Here is a 16,420-nt window from a genome sequence, read left to right as displayed (position 1 = left end):
CTTGTCTGACTCCCAGGGACCCAGTTAACTTCCCTGTAAAAATGATGAAAATTGGGGTGGTTGACTTCTGAAGTGTTTTCAATCCCAGAGAATCTCTGAAAATAAAAAAATGAAGGTAATATTGCCTTTAGGAAAATGTTTCATTGTTTACTTTTTATGATGTTTGTATCACTGAAAAAAATTAGTGCTTGTCCAATATTATGGTTATTTCAGTGTTTTCCAAAGTCATTAAAATTTGTATAAGACAGCAAGCATCTGTCATCTACAGTTGCAGGGTTTGCAAATTTATTATACCTTTAGGACCAAATAACATAAGTGAGGCTCAGTGTTAACACAACTGGGAGTAGTAAAACAATAACTGCACTTCCTAAAAATATTCAAATTCATATTAAAACAAAACAAGCAAATGAACAAAAACCCACTGTTCTGGACAAATCAAACATGCTGAAGGCTAAAGTGGTTCTGCAAGTTTAGAGCAGGCTGTGATTTTGAACATGAATTTTCTGTGCCAATTAACAAAATCTCTAATTTTAATATTTACAGTTGCCTTTTAATCATGTGTTATGAGTATCTGTGTCTTAATAGTTCAGTTAGCACTTTTAATTTATCATGCAATTCAAATTTGTACTGAATTTTTAATTTCTTGATTAATAGGCATCCCGAATGCTTCATTTGTGAGACTGTTTTTGAGAAGGGAACAATAATAAGTTATGAGTTTTGACCACTAGGAGCAATGTGCCGTTACTGAATCTAACAGATAGAGATGGTGGTCGGAAAATGCGGAGTAAAAAGATGGGTATACGGAGCTGCTCTTGGCTGCCATGTGATGTGGTTTGCAATTGGCAACATTTTTGTAAAGATATAGCTCGATATTTTAAATGATTGGAAATTATTTGGACATTTCTGTTGGCTTCTTGATGGTAATTTTTGGCAAGAGGTGGCACGCTGCAGATATTTGGTTACCAGTAGAAATCCAAAAAAAAATTTAACCCTATTAGAACCTAACCCCTAGCAAGCTGCGGCTATCATGCTGCTGCAGTGTGGCCTTTTCATAACTGCAGTGGGTCTCTGATCAAGCTTAGTAGGCAATGAAGAGGTTTTGGAATCTTAGTGCCAACTATTTCTTCAAATTTCAGGAAAACTGGATTGTCATGGGTTAAGTGGAAAAATAGCCTCTCCCTACTGTTTTCTGTCACTTTTCCCTTTATTTTACAACTTCCCATCCCTGGTTTCTTGACACCTGAGATCCTTATCTCTCTCTGCTTAGTTCTTAAAGAACTAGAGGGAAGTGGGGTTTTGGATTCCCCTGGGATCTAGCAGACCTTCACCAGCTGCAGGCAGGCAGCAGTGATTGCTTTAGGGAAAGCCAGTGGACAGGTCATCACCTAGCTTAGCCTTGCACTTACAAAACATGATTGTTGAACTAATACGTTTAGCCTTTTATATTAATACGAAAACTGCTGAATATACTGAATAGGTAAAGGGAGTCTCTCGATTGACATTTTAACCTGATTTTAGTCAATAAATATTTGAATACCCATGCTATGCTAGGCACAGTACTAGTCTCTGGGAATTTAATGGTAAATACTATAAACATGATCCCTGATGGTGGAGCTGAGACTCTTAATGGGAGAGAACTGTTTAAATGATCAAACAAAATAGTGTGGTAAGCTCCGAAAGATCCTGTATGATTTCTCCTCCGCACACTCTGACCTCACCTAACACTTTTTCCACTCACTCTCTCCATTCCAACCACTCTGGCCTCTTTGTTCTTCCTCGAATGCAGGCATCCACATTCCCAGTAGGACATTTGCACTGGTTTCTGAGGTGGACCTGGAACACTGTCCCCACTGTCCACATGACTGGCTCCTTCATTTCCTTCAAAGGTCTCTTCATCAGAAGCTTTTCCCCTCAGCACCGCAGCTGAAATCCTACCCCTGCCGTCAGTATCTAGTCCTTACCCTGCTTTGTTCTTACCACATTTTATCATCTTGTATTTGTAATTCTCTGTCTTCCTCCGCTAGCTTGTAAGCTGTCAGAGTAGGGAGTTTGTTTTTTTCCTTGTTGAGTCTTTTGTACTTAGAAATTTTCAGATGAGGAAACTGAAGTTGAGAGAGATGAACTGAGTTGCATAACACCTGTTTCCCCGAAAACAAGACCCAGCTGGACCATCAGCTCTGATGCGTCTTTGGAGCAAAGATTAGTATAAGACCAGGTATTATATCATATCATATCATACCCGGTCTTATAGTAAAATAAGACTGGGTCTTACATTAATTTTTGCTCCAAAAGATGCATTAGAGCTGATGGTCCAGCTAGGTCTTATTTTCAGGGAAACACTGTACCACATACAAAATTGCATGCATCTCAGTTCTTTTGGCTCTAAATCTATTTCTAATCACATTTTTTATGATTTAGAGCTGTAATTATTATTTGAAAGTCTGGTAAACACAGTACTTTTATTCTTTGAAAATAGGTCGAGTGCTCAAGATGGGTAATACAGGAAGAGAGGCAGTCTGGGAGAAAGACGAATGAGTTAACTGTATCAACAGCTGTATTTGCAATATATTTCCTTATCAGAGCGGTCTGCTGAAATGAGGGTAGAGAGTTGGGGAAGCTCGTTGTATAGATGTCTTTACTGACACACGTTTGAAATGTAATTATATTATACATCCTTTAAGAAAATACCATTCAATTTTTGTCTCAGATGATCAATAAAATACCCCCTTTTTCTCAGATTAGCTGATGTATAACAGGTAAAGAAGCTTCCATGTCTAGTTTATAGTTTGAGTCCTGCAGGAAATCTTTCCCTAATTAACTCCTTCCTAAGTCTGGGCTGGGCTCCGTCCCGTGTGTTCTCTAGCACCTCCACGTTCCCTTATAGCTCTAATCATGCTCTGATTATACATTTACACGTCCTTCCTCTCATCCGCATTCTGTATCTGTCTCTTCCACTGTTGCATCCCCAGTGCTCAACAAGAAATGGTTGGTGATGGACTGATTGAATGACGAATAACCTTGTGCTGTCTTGTTTGTAACTAGTTGATGATGCCATTGTCTGATAGCATGGCCAGTGCATTCTCTGGACGAGCGTTTCTGTTTTAATCCTGTAATATGGACTGTGTGGCAGAATAGCGAGTCTGGTTTGTTTGATGCAGGTGACGTAGAGGGCACCGTTCAGTAATCTTTGCTCCCCTGGGATGGTTTGTTATGAAATCAGCTGGCTAAGCTGCCTACCTGGCTGCCGAATGCGGTTTTACCCCCTACATTAGAACAGTCTGATCTGCTTCCCAGGTCAGGTCTTTGGCATGAGGATTTCAGTAAAATGTGTTCTTGCCTGGTCTTACGTGGTAGTAATGCCATTTGAGGTGTCCTGGGTCCCTCAATTCAGTTCAGTAGTCACTGAGTGCGTGCTCTCTACCAGACACTGTTCTAGGTACTTTAGATACGTCAGGGGGCGAAAAAGAACCCCGTCCTCCTTGACCATTGTACAGATTGATAGCAATAAACAATGAATGGACATATAAAAAAAGAACGCGATAATATGATAGCTGGCAATAATGCTATGGACAGAAAAGGGTAGAACAAGGCAGGGAAATGAGGAGTAGGAGGGCAGTTTTAAGTGGGGTGGTAAGGACGCCTCCCTGACAAGGTGAATTTTGAGCGGAAATTTGAAGGACTAGAAGAATTAGACTCAGGGATGTCTGGGGAAGAGCATTCCAGTCAGAAGGAACAGCCAGTGCGAAAGTCCTGAGGCAGAAGACCGACCACATTGTGTGTGATTGCAGCCAGGGGGGCTATGTGGCCGGAGCAGGGCCTGCGCGGAGCTGAGTGAGCGTGGGGCAGAGAAGTAGATGATGAAGTGAGAGACCACTGGGGCCGGGTGCTGGCTTATGTGGGGCTTTATCTGCCACTGAAGGGAGTTTTGCCCTTTGATGAGAGGAGTGACATGATCCGATTTGTATTTTGAAAGAATCACTCCGTGTACTGTGTTGAGAATACACGGCAGTAAGTCCCAAGGATCACTGAACGTATGTATTTCAGAGGCTTGTGGTTACAAGTTGTCAACCCCTGTGATTATTTTAAGTACTTTCTTTAAATATGGAAATGGTTTTGCCTTTTGATAATTGCCTCATCAAGTAGGGCTGACAGTAGTAGAGATGCCGATCTATAACTATCAAAGGGATTTGTTTCCTACACAGGTTCTTTCTGACTATTATGCTTTTAAAAAAATGGCGGTAGGGTAGGAGTCTTGACAGTTGGCTATTATCCAAGAAGTGCTGAATAAATGAAGCTCGAGAATGGGCGCTGCCTACTGAACACCTACGGTAGGCTTCTGCCTGCGTGCTGCTGCAGTACATTTTGCGTATGAGTCACTTTGAGAAGTGGTGATTGATGCCCTTTACAGTTTGATTAAATTTAAAGGAGACCACCTTCACAAGAGGAGTGAAAAACAAGATTTGTACCAGGCCATGAAACCTTCTTTTCAGCCGTTAGCCTAATAAAGTCCTACTTATTTAATTCCTTCTTTAAAGATGGGAGAACTAGATATAGCTAGCTTTCCAACTGTCCTCAAGTCAAGCCTTCATTAATTTATTTGAGGCGTTATGAACACTGACAATAGTAGGCATGTCTTTACAAAAATGGAATTAAATTTGCTTTCCAGAGACAAACACTGCAGAAATTATGTGTAAAATGTGCTCATCTGTGTTTTCCTCCACTCCCTGTTCGCTACTTCTGGAAGTGGGTGTATGTCTTCCAGAAGCGTCCAGTAACTTTGCACAACACTTGCTTTTGTCCACGGTTGCAAGATTTGTTTGGAAACCTTTCTGTGTGTGATGAGCTGGAATTTGACAATTGGTTGTCACGGCTTGGTCTTTGAGCTCCATGTAGTGATTTAGTTAGTTCCTGCAAGACGCTTCTGCCAGGAATAATGCTTTTCAGTTGATTGAAGTGTAGCCTAGCAGCCGTGCTTGATAGTTATAACTACTATGTAGACTGATTAATCTTATATATTTATGTAATGTTTTGACAGTCTCACCCTCCATCTGGAAATTTTAGTGATAAAATGGATATGGTCTCTGATGGGAAGGGGTTTGAGGGGAATTACACAGTGGTGGGATAGTCCTTCTAAAAGCATGTTCCATCTCCAGTTGCGCAGTCAGTGGGCCTCTGGCTGTATAGGATTTCTTGTCACTGGTAATCATTGAAACACAATAGTTACCCTTGAAATAACTGGTTGCATTGGTAATACTGCCTATCATTTTTGTGAACTAGCACAGACATGTTAGAGAGTTAAGATTTTTAGGTTTTATTTCAAAACAAATTAAGATAGATTTTAGGTAGACTCATCCAAAACAATGTTTCCGTTGTTTACCTTTTCTCCTTAAAACTACTTTTAAAAGTTGAGAGATTAATCCTTTTACTTCCCTGTCATAAAATGTAATTATTTGCAAAGCAGCCTTACAAGACAGATATTAGATTCTCTCTTTCTCAGCCTGAGCCTTGCAATTTGTCTTAATTTGTATTATGGATGTGGCAGCCATTAGCCCAGATTTTCTGGGGGAAGTCCTGATTTCAAAATATTACCGACTTATTCACAGCCTTCTCAGATTTGTCAGATTATGTGTCAATTTTGGGTATTGCTGTTTTGCCAGCTTTCTTCATTAGTTAAGGATTAACTTTGATAGCAAATACTGAGAATTGATAAGGAAATCATGTGGAGAGATTGCGTCTTTGATTATTGTGACATTTATAAAACTTTTTTAAAAAAGATCATTCTCTCAACTTAAATTTTGTGTCAACTGGAAGAATTTGGTTAGAGGTAGTAATATATGCTGTGATTAATATCTCGGTCTGTGAGATCAAGCAGTTTTAGGTTCAACCCCTGACATTACCACTCTTAACCTTGAGCAAGTTATATATTCCTTTTCTATCTCTGTTTCCTCATCAATGAAATGGGAATGCTAATGGGACGTACCTAGCAGAGTTGTCAGGAAGAGTACGTGAGCCATGGGCGTAAGAAATAGTGCTTGGCACAGAATAAGCACTAACTGCCCTTGGTTATGTCATACTGAGCTTGGAACATCTCTTAGAACTACCTTCATGAAAGCATTTCAGAAAGTTTTCAAAAACATTTCAATTTACACTTCAGATTACATTTAGAGTCTACCCATTCCTCAAGGCAATATAAACATGCAAGTTTTAAAAATATGAAATGTTAATATTTTATGTTAAGGTTACATCTATGCTAACTACTCTTGATCTTTGTGCAGTTGGGAACTGACCACAGCAGCCCAACGGGAAAATTATGAAACAGAAAAAGATTCAGTTCTTGTTTGAGAAAAGCAATTAATAAATATATATAGAGAGATATATATAAATATATATACATACATATATGTATATATGTATTTACATATATATATAGAGAGAGAGAGGAGTGTGTGTGTGTGTGTGTGTGTGTGTGTGTGTGTGTGTGTAAAGAGAGGTCATACACATATTTATTCACATAACACAGTAGATTTAAATTTACTGTCCTGGTTTCTTTCCCTCCAAATTATTAAAAAAAACACAAAAACAAACAAACAAAAAAAACAAATGACATCAGCATTCTGCATAGCCAAAGTGATGTACATTATTATTCAGCCTCAGGAATGGATAATGATTCTCGACAGTAGATGAAACCTAACCTAATTTTTAAAAATTCGGCCTCTTTAGTACTGATGTGGTTTTTCTTTTCCCAGACCTGCGTGACACAGGAATGGGTGGGTAAGGCATTGCGTCTAGGATATCTGTAGTGAACCTGTTGGACTTGAATGCAGTCATCCCCTAATCTTACCATGTAAAACCAGGGTTAATTGCCAGCACCACGCCTGTGAGAAGTTCTGGACTGCCTCATCTTGCTTGCAGATAAAATGTGTTCCTCCTTCCTTTAAATTCAGGAATATTATCAATGACTAATACCCTTAACCAGTCATTCCTGAAAAAGAAGATTTATAATTTGGAAATTGAAAGATACTCTTATTTTAGAACTTACAATTTGGAAGTTTATAATGAGATGAAAATATAGTGGTGAGTTTAAAAATGCAAGCTACTTTATTATATGGCCATGCATTTAATTACACTGTATATTTCTCATGCAATAATAATGTTTTGTAAGAAAACTGGGATTAACACATATCATTCTAATTTCCATTTTTGCTGTTTAGAGAACCTAGGAAAAGATGTCAAGTAGGAATGAGTGTAAATTTTTTAGAAAAATAGATAACAGGTGATAAAGTTAGAATAGTGGTGTTGAAAATGGCCCCCCATGAGTAGTTAGTAAGCTTTTAGCTGTCACATGGTGCTCCCTCGGTGGCCTTTTCTGAAAAACTTTTAAATGTCTCATGAAGATAAGAACTTTCTTAGACATTCTGGATTATTGTGTAACTCTCCATTATTCTAGGTATCTGGTGACCCATCTCATGGGGGCAGATCTGAACAACATTGTGAAATGCCAGAAGCTTACGGATGACCATGTTCAGTTCCTTATCTACCAGATTCTTCGAGGTCTCAAGGTACAGACAGTATTAGTAATAATTTTTTAGAAATGAAATTCTCTGTCTCCTTCTCTCCCTTCTATTTGGGGCTTAAGGGAAAACAAAGCTCCTCTTATGGAAAATTCAAACACCCACAAAAGCACTGGTAAAAATGAGCCCCTGTGTTTATTCAATGCCCACAATGACCAACATATGGCCAATCTTGTTTCTTTTGTGTTCCCCAAGTCCTAGATTATTTTAAGGCAAGTCTAGACATCAGATCATTCCACCCATAGGTACTTCAGTATGCATGTCTGAGGACTAAGGACTCTATTATTATTACCTCTAAACAGTAATCGTAATTTCTTGATATAATCTAATATCTGGTCAGTGTCATGTTAGAACTTTAAAAGCATCCTCAAGGAGGCTAATTTATTTGTGGGAGGAGCAGATAAACTGTTTTAAAATTAAACCCCCTTTGGCCGCAGCTCCGCTCATTCCAGCAGCATTGCCGACCCTCTGGGACTCGCCATCATGGATACTCTGTCGAAAGCAAATGGCACCTTTGCCTTAAACCTGTAGAAAAAGCTGAGTGAAGACAACTCGAAAAACGTGTTTTTCTCGTCCATGAGCATCTCCTCTTTGCTGGCCATGGTCTTCGTGGGGGCAGAGGGAAACGCCGTGGCCCAGGTGGCCCAAGCGCTTTCTTTAAGTCAAAGCGGCGGTGGCGTGAAGATGTCCACCAGGGTTTCCAGTTGCTTCTCACCAAAGTTAGTTAACAGGACTGGGACCAAGGACTTGCTTAGAACTGCCAACAGGCTCTTTGGAGAAAAGGCTTATGATTTCAACTCATCTTTCAAAGATTGCTGCTGCAAATTCTACCAAGCACAGATGGAAGAGCTTGACTTTTTCAAAGCTACAGAGGAGACCAGAAAACACATAAATACCTGGGTAGCGAACAAGACAGAAGGTAAAATTACTGAGTTGCTGTCTCCAAATTCAGTGAGTCCACAGACTCCTCTTGTTCTGGTGAATGCCATCTACTTCAAAGGAGACTGGGACAATCAGTTTAACAAACAGCAGACCAAGGAAAAGACCATTTAAAGTCAGCAAGACTGAGGAGAAACCTGTGCAAATGATGTTCAGAAACCTACCTTTCATATGACCTACACAGGAGAAATACTCACCAAAATCCTGGTGTTTCCTTATGTCGGCAAAGAACTGAATATGATCATCATGCTTCCAGATGAAAACTTCGGTTTGGAAATGGTGGAAAACGAACTTCACTCGTTTGAAATTCATAGAGTGGACCAAGCCAGACATGCAGGATGAAGAGCGGTGCAAAGGTCCCTCCCTAGATTTAACCTGGAGGAGAATTATGACATGAAGGGTGTCCTTCTCTCTCTGGGCCTGACCGATGCCTTGGAGGAGGGCAAGGCGGGCTTTTCCGGAATGTCGTCGTGGAGAGACCTGGATCTGTCCCAGACTGCACAAGTCCTTTGTGAAGGTCAACGAGGAGGGCACGCAGGGCACAGAGGCCGTGAGCGCCACTGCGGCCGTCCTGATGCCTCAATGTGGAAGCATCACGCCCGGGTTCTGTGCTGACCGCCCCTTCCTTTTCTTTATGCAGCACAGCAAAACCTGCGCTGTTCTGTCCTGTGGCCGATTCTCCTCGCCGCAAGGAAACGGTCAGCACTGCAAAGAACCCTTCTCCTGTCTCCTGCTGCCCCACTTTTCCTCTGACACTTCACAATGGGCCTGCAATCCAAAGTGACCTTTGGTGGTGATCCAAAAATAAAGGGCCTAAGTTTTTTTTTGGGGAAAAAAATCAAACCCCCTTTGACATTTAGCAGCTTTGAGTCCTTACTGAGCCCCAGAGAACCAACTAGAAAGTAGGTGGAAAGCTCTGTTTCACTCAGACTTCAGCTCTGTGAGGAGAGTTGATGGTATGGAAATCACAATTATGGTAAATGTACAGACTACTAGTAACTACGTGTTCTAATTTCTCATCCCATTGTTGATACTAGCAGTTCTTTTTGATTCATGAAAATGTACTTCAAATAAGTCATAAGGAGGTTGCAGATAACTTTTCATTAACTGACTTTTTTCTGTTTCACAGTATATACATTCAGCCGACATAATTCACAGGGTATGTATTATGGTTTTTATTAAACTATTTGGGAGAGCTGGGGTATGTGAGTTGGTTGGGGCAGACGGGCATTTAGGTAAGGTCCTAATCTAAGCTTACTTTAGCCTTTGAAATACTGACTGATTGCAACTTTACCCAAGGTTTAAACTGATTAAAGAAAGAAGATGTAGAATCTTTACCTTTTTTTAATTTTTTTTTTTATGTTTACGTATTTTTAAAGCTAATTAGGACTAGATAGTGACTAAAGAATGAAGTGTTTATAGCTGGATGAAGTCTTACTTTTATGTTTGGATCTTCATCATTACCTTTAAGGAGCGAATTTACCATGTGTCATAGAGTTCATCCTGTTCTCTCTGTACTTGCTTCCTAGGACCTAAAACCTAGTAATCTAGCTGTGAATGAAGACTGTGAGCTGAAGGTAAGATGAGGAGACAGTGGTAATTGTTTGTTTCACCTCGTAACTGTATGTTTGATTAACCAGGCAGATTTGTATAGGGAATGGCTTATAAGCCATGACTTACAAAAATTCATATTGTCCTTAGGAATATCAGACTTTGAAATTTAAGCCATAGACTTACTGAGCTTTTGTTTTAAGTGACATTGAAGGTGGCATCAGGTATTTTGTTTTCATTCTAGAAGTTAAATTAGAAATTCAATATATTAGTTATAATAAAGGAAAATTATAGTCTGAATATCAAGTAAGCAATCCTGAAGAGGTAATTATTAGGTTAAATAGGTTCCTAAGAAAAAAGTGGCATTAATCTACTCATTCAAAAGAATTCAAATAAAAGATAGATTGTCTATAAAGAGCAAGCAGCTCTGAAAATTTTTTTGTTTCATTTTTTACTCAATGTTTTTGAAACAACTTACATATAATAAAATGCATCCTTTTAAGTATACATTTGACAAATTCATATGTGCATGTAACCAGCAACACAATTAGGATAAGGGAACATTTCCATCACTTGAGGAAGTTCCCTGTGCCCCGTTCCTGGCCAGTCCCCACCCCCACCCCTAATCCTGGCCACAGCCAACCACCAATCTGCTTTCTGACGCTGTAGAGCAGATTTTTCTGGAGTTTCATGCAAATGGAATCATACAGTATTTTTGTGTGTATGTCAGACTTCTACTTAGTATAGTATTTTTGAGATTTATCTGTATTGTGTGTATCCGTTGTGCATTCCTTTTGATTGCTGAGCAGTATCCACTTTAGGAATGTACCACAACGTACTCGCCCATCTGTTGATAGACATTCGCCTCAGTTCTGGTTTGGGGCTGTTACAGCTGCTACGAAGATTCATATGCAAGCTTTAGTGTGACATTTGTCTTCATTGCTCTGGGGTAAATACCCAGGAGTGGCATTCTTCTTTCACTTTTTGTAATTTCGTTTTTTTAAAATTCTTACTGTGTTTACCATGCATTCTAAGCATGGACCAGGAAATATGTTCATGAAAGTGCGATATTGTTCTCCCTTTTTGTAAGGCACTAGAGTTCCCTCCTGCTTTGTAAGTCTTAGGACTTTGACTCTTTCAGTGCCTGATTTCTCTTCTCTCCCTTAGATCTTGGATTTCGGACTGGCTCGACACACAGATGATGAAATGACAGGCTACGTGGCCACTAGGTGGTATAGGGCTCCTGAGATCATGCTGAACTGGATGCATTACAACCAGACAGGTATGGCTTCCATTGGTTATTTAGGGCCATATTAACACGATGTTGGGTGTATTAGGGATTCTCAGAAGGAGAGATGGTGGGACTGGGAGGAAACATCTTTTCTTCCCTCAGTGATCATTTTAAAGTCCACAAATAGAAAATATTTCAGTTGCTCAGGTAGAGAAAGTGGGGCTTAACATACAGCTTGCAGACTTTGTGCTTTAGCAGTTGGATTTTTCTTTATTTAGAGTTTTCAACTCATTCTCTGCGTACTTCTGCCCGAAGACAATGGGTTCATAATCTTACCTCTCAATATCAGTTAGGAGAATCCACCATTTCTACCAATGAGAAACTTTTGCCCCTTGGTGAACAGCTGATTTCTCTTGCCTTAATTATGTTTTGACTTATCCCACCTATGAAGCCCTTTAATAGGGTGAAGGTCTTAATGATTTTATTTATTTCTGTAAAAATAGTATGATTGTTGAACCTCAGATGTCTTAAATATGAATTTGAGTGTTTCACCCCTAGTTATAGTTTCATCTGTGGCCAGGTATGATACTAGTGACATTGTATGCACTTTTATTTCTCTTTAATTTTGCCAGTTGATATTTGGTCAGTGGGATGCATAATGGCGGAGCTGTTGACTGGAAGAACGTTGTTTCCTGGTACAGACCGTATCCTTTAAAAGGTTTTGGATTCTTGTTTCTTAACTGTCTTCCAGTGTCCATGGAAGTATATGACTTTTACCTGTCTCTGGGAAACATTCTGTTACTTGCTTTTATAGTCCAGATATGTGTAATGAGACCTGCCCTCTTGCTGAGATCTTGCCTTGCCAAGAAAAAGGCTTCAGTTTACTTTTGTGAGTTGGAGCAATTCCTCATAAGCTGGAAAACCCTTTAAAGCTTTCATATGTCATCTTTTTGCAGTGAGTTTCTTATTAATATTCCGCAAGCCGAGCATATTCATGAGAAGCTCTAGATCTCAATGGCTGGTTTAGTCGGCTTGTACAAACACTTACTGAGCACAAGATACCCGCTCATAAATCAGGGGTGTCTGTTTTGTATGTTTGGTTTACATATTAAAAAGGCTATGTTTGGTAATGCTATACCTGCTAACTCTTGTTTTGTTTGTTTAATAGCAAATAATAAACGCAAGAAATGATAAGGTCAGCCTGTCGTGCGCCTTTATTTTTCCAGCACAACTTTGTTTTTATCCCAGATTGTATCCAATCCATAACTGACGTCCAAGTTTGTGGTCTAGTCAATGACTTATCATGGCCCCTGTATTTTACCCACTTTCCAAGCTGCTGCATGCCTGTTTCACGGGTTAGTATAATATCATCAAAATGTGCTTTGTTGGAGCTCTTATCAGTACCACTCAGTGAAGATGTTTAGGTGAGAAAGAAGGTTGAAATCCTATTTCTAGAATTAGTTTGAGGATTTTTGTGAAACTCACTCGACTAGGCACCAGTGGGTTTGGTTGGGCTTGTAGAGGTGCTGCGATTCCCTGTGTCCTGTCGTCTGAGGCCTAAGAGCTGTTCCAGCCCCTCACCTGCGCAGACTCACTGCTTCATAAACCAGTATCGTTTCACTTGCTTACAGTTTGGGATGTGCTTCTATGGTAGCTGTGGTGTTCGTGGATCTATCTATGCACCTATTCTGTCTTCTTCAGAGAAAGTCCTCGTGAGCTGCAAAACCTCTTCCCCCAGGTGAAGCTGTTTATTTCCCTCTGAATATTGCTGGATGGGAAGAGTCAGTCTCCTCCTACTTACCTATTTCTCCTCATCTCCAGATCTGAAGTTAGTTCAATACCTTGTGTTTTCCCTTTGGCTGTTGCTTCATTCAGTTTACATCCGTTTCCTAGAAATTTGGTCTGTACATTACAGTCCACACTAAGAGCATTGGGGAAAATTTGTAATTCTCCTTTTCCTCAGGTGCACACCTCCGAGTCCCATCCTTTAGTGTGTCTGCCTGAGCACATTGCTCTAAGTCTGTCCTCTGTTCCCTTCTCCCCTTCCTCCTCTTCCTGTCTGTACCTCCGTCTCCCTTCAGTTAGTCATACACACTCGTACCACACCACAGACAGACTGGTGGAGAGAGCCGGGCAGCCGAGCATCCTGGGGAAGGGCACGCGCTCTGCAGGCAGCCTTTCTGGGGTCAGATCCTAGTAGCTCATTTCCTGCAGCTGTGTGGCTTTGAGCAGCTTTCCTCAGCTCTGCCTCTTGGTTTCCTGAACGATAAATAGTGATCACAGAACATCCCTCATAAGGGGATTGTGAGGTAATATCTGGGAAGTCCTCAGAACAGGAATTGTTAGCCATCGTCTTCCTTCATGATCTTCGGGAAGCAGTCTCTCCCCTCATCTGCCCAATTTGTCATCTACCTATGAATCATTACAGGATGACTCAGTTTTTGTAAAATTTTGTGACAGGGAGTAAAAGATGGATCCGCTTGGCAGGCTACTGCTAGAAAGTCTTTAAAGTCATCGTGCCAGGGCCCTCTGGACCCACTCCAGAGATGGCTGCCTGCTCCCTGATGGCTGGACTCTTTTAGAATGCTAACTTACACCCTGTGAAAAGTCTTCCCTTCATGTATGCATCTTTTCCTTCTGTGAGCTTTAGCTGGAAAACCGAGTATTAACCTTTTTACTAGGATAATACATGAGAATTCATTTCAAACTTATTATTGTAGTAGTACCCTGTTTCTCTTCTATTTGGCTCTTTTTCAGACAGATGTTCTTCTGGATTGCGAAAATCAAATTCCGAGGAGTTGTATTTGTAACATACATAACCCCCAGCTTGTCAGTTACCATCTCTGTGGATGTCACTTTGGTGCCTGACAAGGAAAGAGGACAGTGTTTTCTATTATTTTTTCTTACCTGAAGTGTGCAATCGCTTATATTCTAGAGTAGTGGTTCTTTTTCTCTCATTGTGCACCTGAATACTTCGGGGAGCTTTTAAAAACTCCAGCTGCCTCGGCACCACCCCAGTGGCTCAGCTTCAGTTGATGTGGGTCAGAGCGTAGGGCTTGGTATATTGAACTCCCCAGTCAATTCTTGTGTGAGCGGGTGTGGAGTACGACTAGAGTTTAACCCAGTTGAATTTTCATTTTCACCTTTCCGGCTGATCCTGGAAAAGTTACTTAGTTAGCAGTCTTGTCTCTCTCTCTCTCTTTTTTTTTTTTTTAAGTGCCAATGAGATCAGAAAGTTAGGAATCTAGAATTATCCACTTGGGGGCATAGAAAGAGGTTAGAAAACATCTAGTTGAACCTCGTTTTTATAGATGAAGAAACCAAGACCCAGAGAGAATAGATCTAAACCTATTACTATGACTCAGGTCACAATTTCTTTCCAATACTCTTATTTGTTGCCCATTTCCCTGATTTCTATAATAGAACTCCTCCTCTTAGAACCTTTGGAGGATGAGCTGGCCCCACACACTCTTCATCCTTTGCTCAGCTATTGTTTCTTAAAGAAAGGCATGGAGCGACTGGTTTCTAAGTACAGCTGAATGCTGAGGTCACGTCTAGAGCGTGCTCTTTATTTGAGTGCACAGTTTTCTCCCTATTTTCCTCGTTTATTAATCGTTTTGCATTTGGAACTGATGGTTTTAGCTTCTATATAAGAACTCGGTAATAGAACTTTCTCTGGTGTTACAAATGGCTTCGATCTGTGCTATACAAGTGGTGGTTGGTAGCCACCGGCCACATGTGGCTATTAAGCACTTCAAATGTGGCCAGTGAAACATAGGAACTGAATGAAGAATATTTTTGTGGTAAACCGGATTAAAATAAAATTTGCCATTTAAACCATTTTTAAGTGTTCAATCCTGTGGTGCTAATTATATTCACAAAATTCTGGAACTATCACTACCATGTATTTCCAAAACATTTCATCACCCCAAACAGAAACTGTACCCATTCTTCCCTCCCACAGCCTCTGGTTACCTCTTTTGTACTTTCCATTTCTGTGAATTTGCTTATTCATCCATGTTCTAGCAGGTTTCAGAAATTCATTCCTTTTGATGATTGAACACTATTGTATTCTAACATACACACATATATATACATGTGTGTATGTGTGTGTATCACATTTTGTTTATCCATTCTGTTCATAGACACGTGGGTTGTTTCCACCTTTTTGGCAATTGTGAATAGTGCTGCAGTGAACACTGACATACAAGTATCTGTTTTGAGTCCCCACTTTCAATTCTTTGGGATACATATCTAGGAGTGGAATTGGTGGTTCATGTGGTAATTCTATGTTTAGCTTTTTTAGGAGCTGCCAAACTGTTTTCCACAGCAGCTGTGCCATTTTACATGCCAATCAGTGATATATGAACAGTTTCTCCACATCACCAATACTTGTGCTTTTCTTTTCCCTTCCCCTTTCCCTCTCCCTCCTTCCTTCCTTCTTTATTATAACCATCCTAGTAGGTATAAAGTGGTATCTCTATGTCGTTTTGATTTATATTTCCCTAATAACTAATAATGTTGAGCATCTTTTCCTGTGTTTACTGCCATTTGTATATATATATCTTTTTCAAGAAATATATATCAAGTCCTTTACCCATCTTTTAATTGGGTTGTCTTTTTGTTGCTGAGTGTTAGGAGTTCATTATATATTCTGGATCCTAAACCTTTATTAGATACATGATTTGCAAATATTTTATCCCATTCTGTGGGCTGTCTATTCACTTTCTTCATAATGTCCTTTTATGCATAAAAGTTTTAATTTTGATGAATTCCAGTTTATTTTTTTCTTTTGTTGCTCCTGCTTTCGGTGTCACCTAAGAATGTATTACCAAATTGAAGGTCATGAAGATTTACTGTTTTCTACTAAGAGTTTTATGGGTTTATCTCTTACACTTAGGTCTTTAATCCATTTTGAGTTAATTTTTTTATATGATGTGAGGTTAGGGGTCCAGTTTTATTCTTTTGCAAGTGCAAATCCAGTTGTTCCAGCATCATTTGGGCTCCCTTGTAATTCCATATAAATTTGAGAATGTGCTTTTCCATTTCTGCAAAAAACATTGTTGGAATTTTGATAGAGATTACATTGAATTTTTAGATCACTTTGGGTAATGTTGACATCTTAACA

The 16,420-nt window shown here is 39.8% G+C and overlaps 1 protein-coding gene and 1 pseudogene across 2 annotated transcripts in view; both read left to right on the top strand.

The window, feature by feature from the left end:
• MAPK14 (mitogen-activated protein kinase 14) overlaps positions 1-16,420 on the top strand; it is a 67,306-nt gene that overhangs the window by 30,660 nt on the left and 20,226 nt on the right. For both annotated transcript variants that reach the window (XM_019738750.3, XM_019738749.3), the window contains exons 4-8: positions 7,448-7,559; positions 9,640-9,669; positions 10,040-10,087; positions 11,229-11,343; positions 11,925-11,996. In XM_019738750.3, coding sequence (XP_019594309.1) covers positions 7,448-7,559; positions 9,640-9,669; positions 10,040-10,087; positions 11,229-11,343; positions 11,925-11,996 — 377 coding nt within the window. The remainder of the gene's footprint in view (positions 1-7,447; positions 7,560-9,639; positions 9,670-10,039; positions 10,088-11,228; positions 11,344-11,924; positions 11,997-16,420) is intronic.
• Positions 7,571-9,630, top strand: LOC109450961 (serpin B6 pseudogene; annotated as a pseudogene).

The sequence above is a fragment of the Rhinolophus sinicus genome, chromosome 2 (genome assembly GCF_057876585.1).
Source record: "Rhinolophus sinicus isolate RSI-liver-muscle chromosome 2, RSI-T2T, whole genome shotgun sequence".
Lineage (NCBI taxonomy): Eukaryota > Metazoa > Chordata > Mammalia > Chiroptera > Rhinolophidae > Rhinolophus > Rhinolophus sinicus.
Note: the sequence above shows the minus strand (reverse complement) of the source record. Positions and strands in the feature narration are given on the sequence as shown.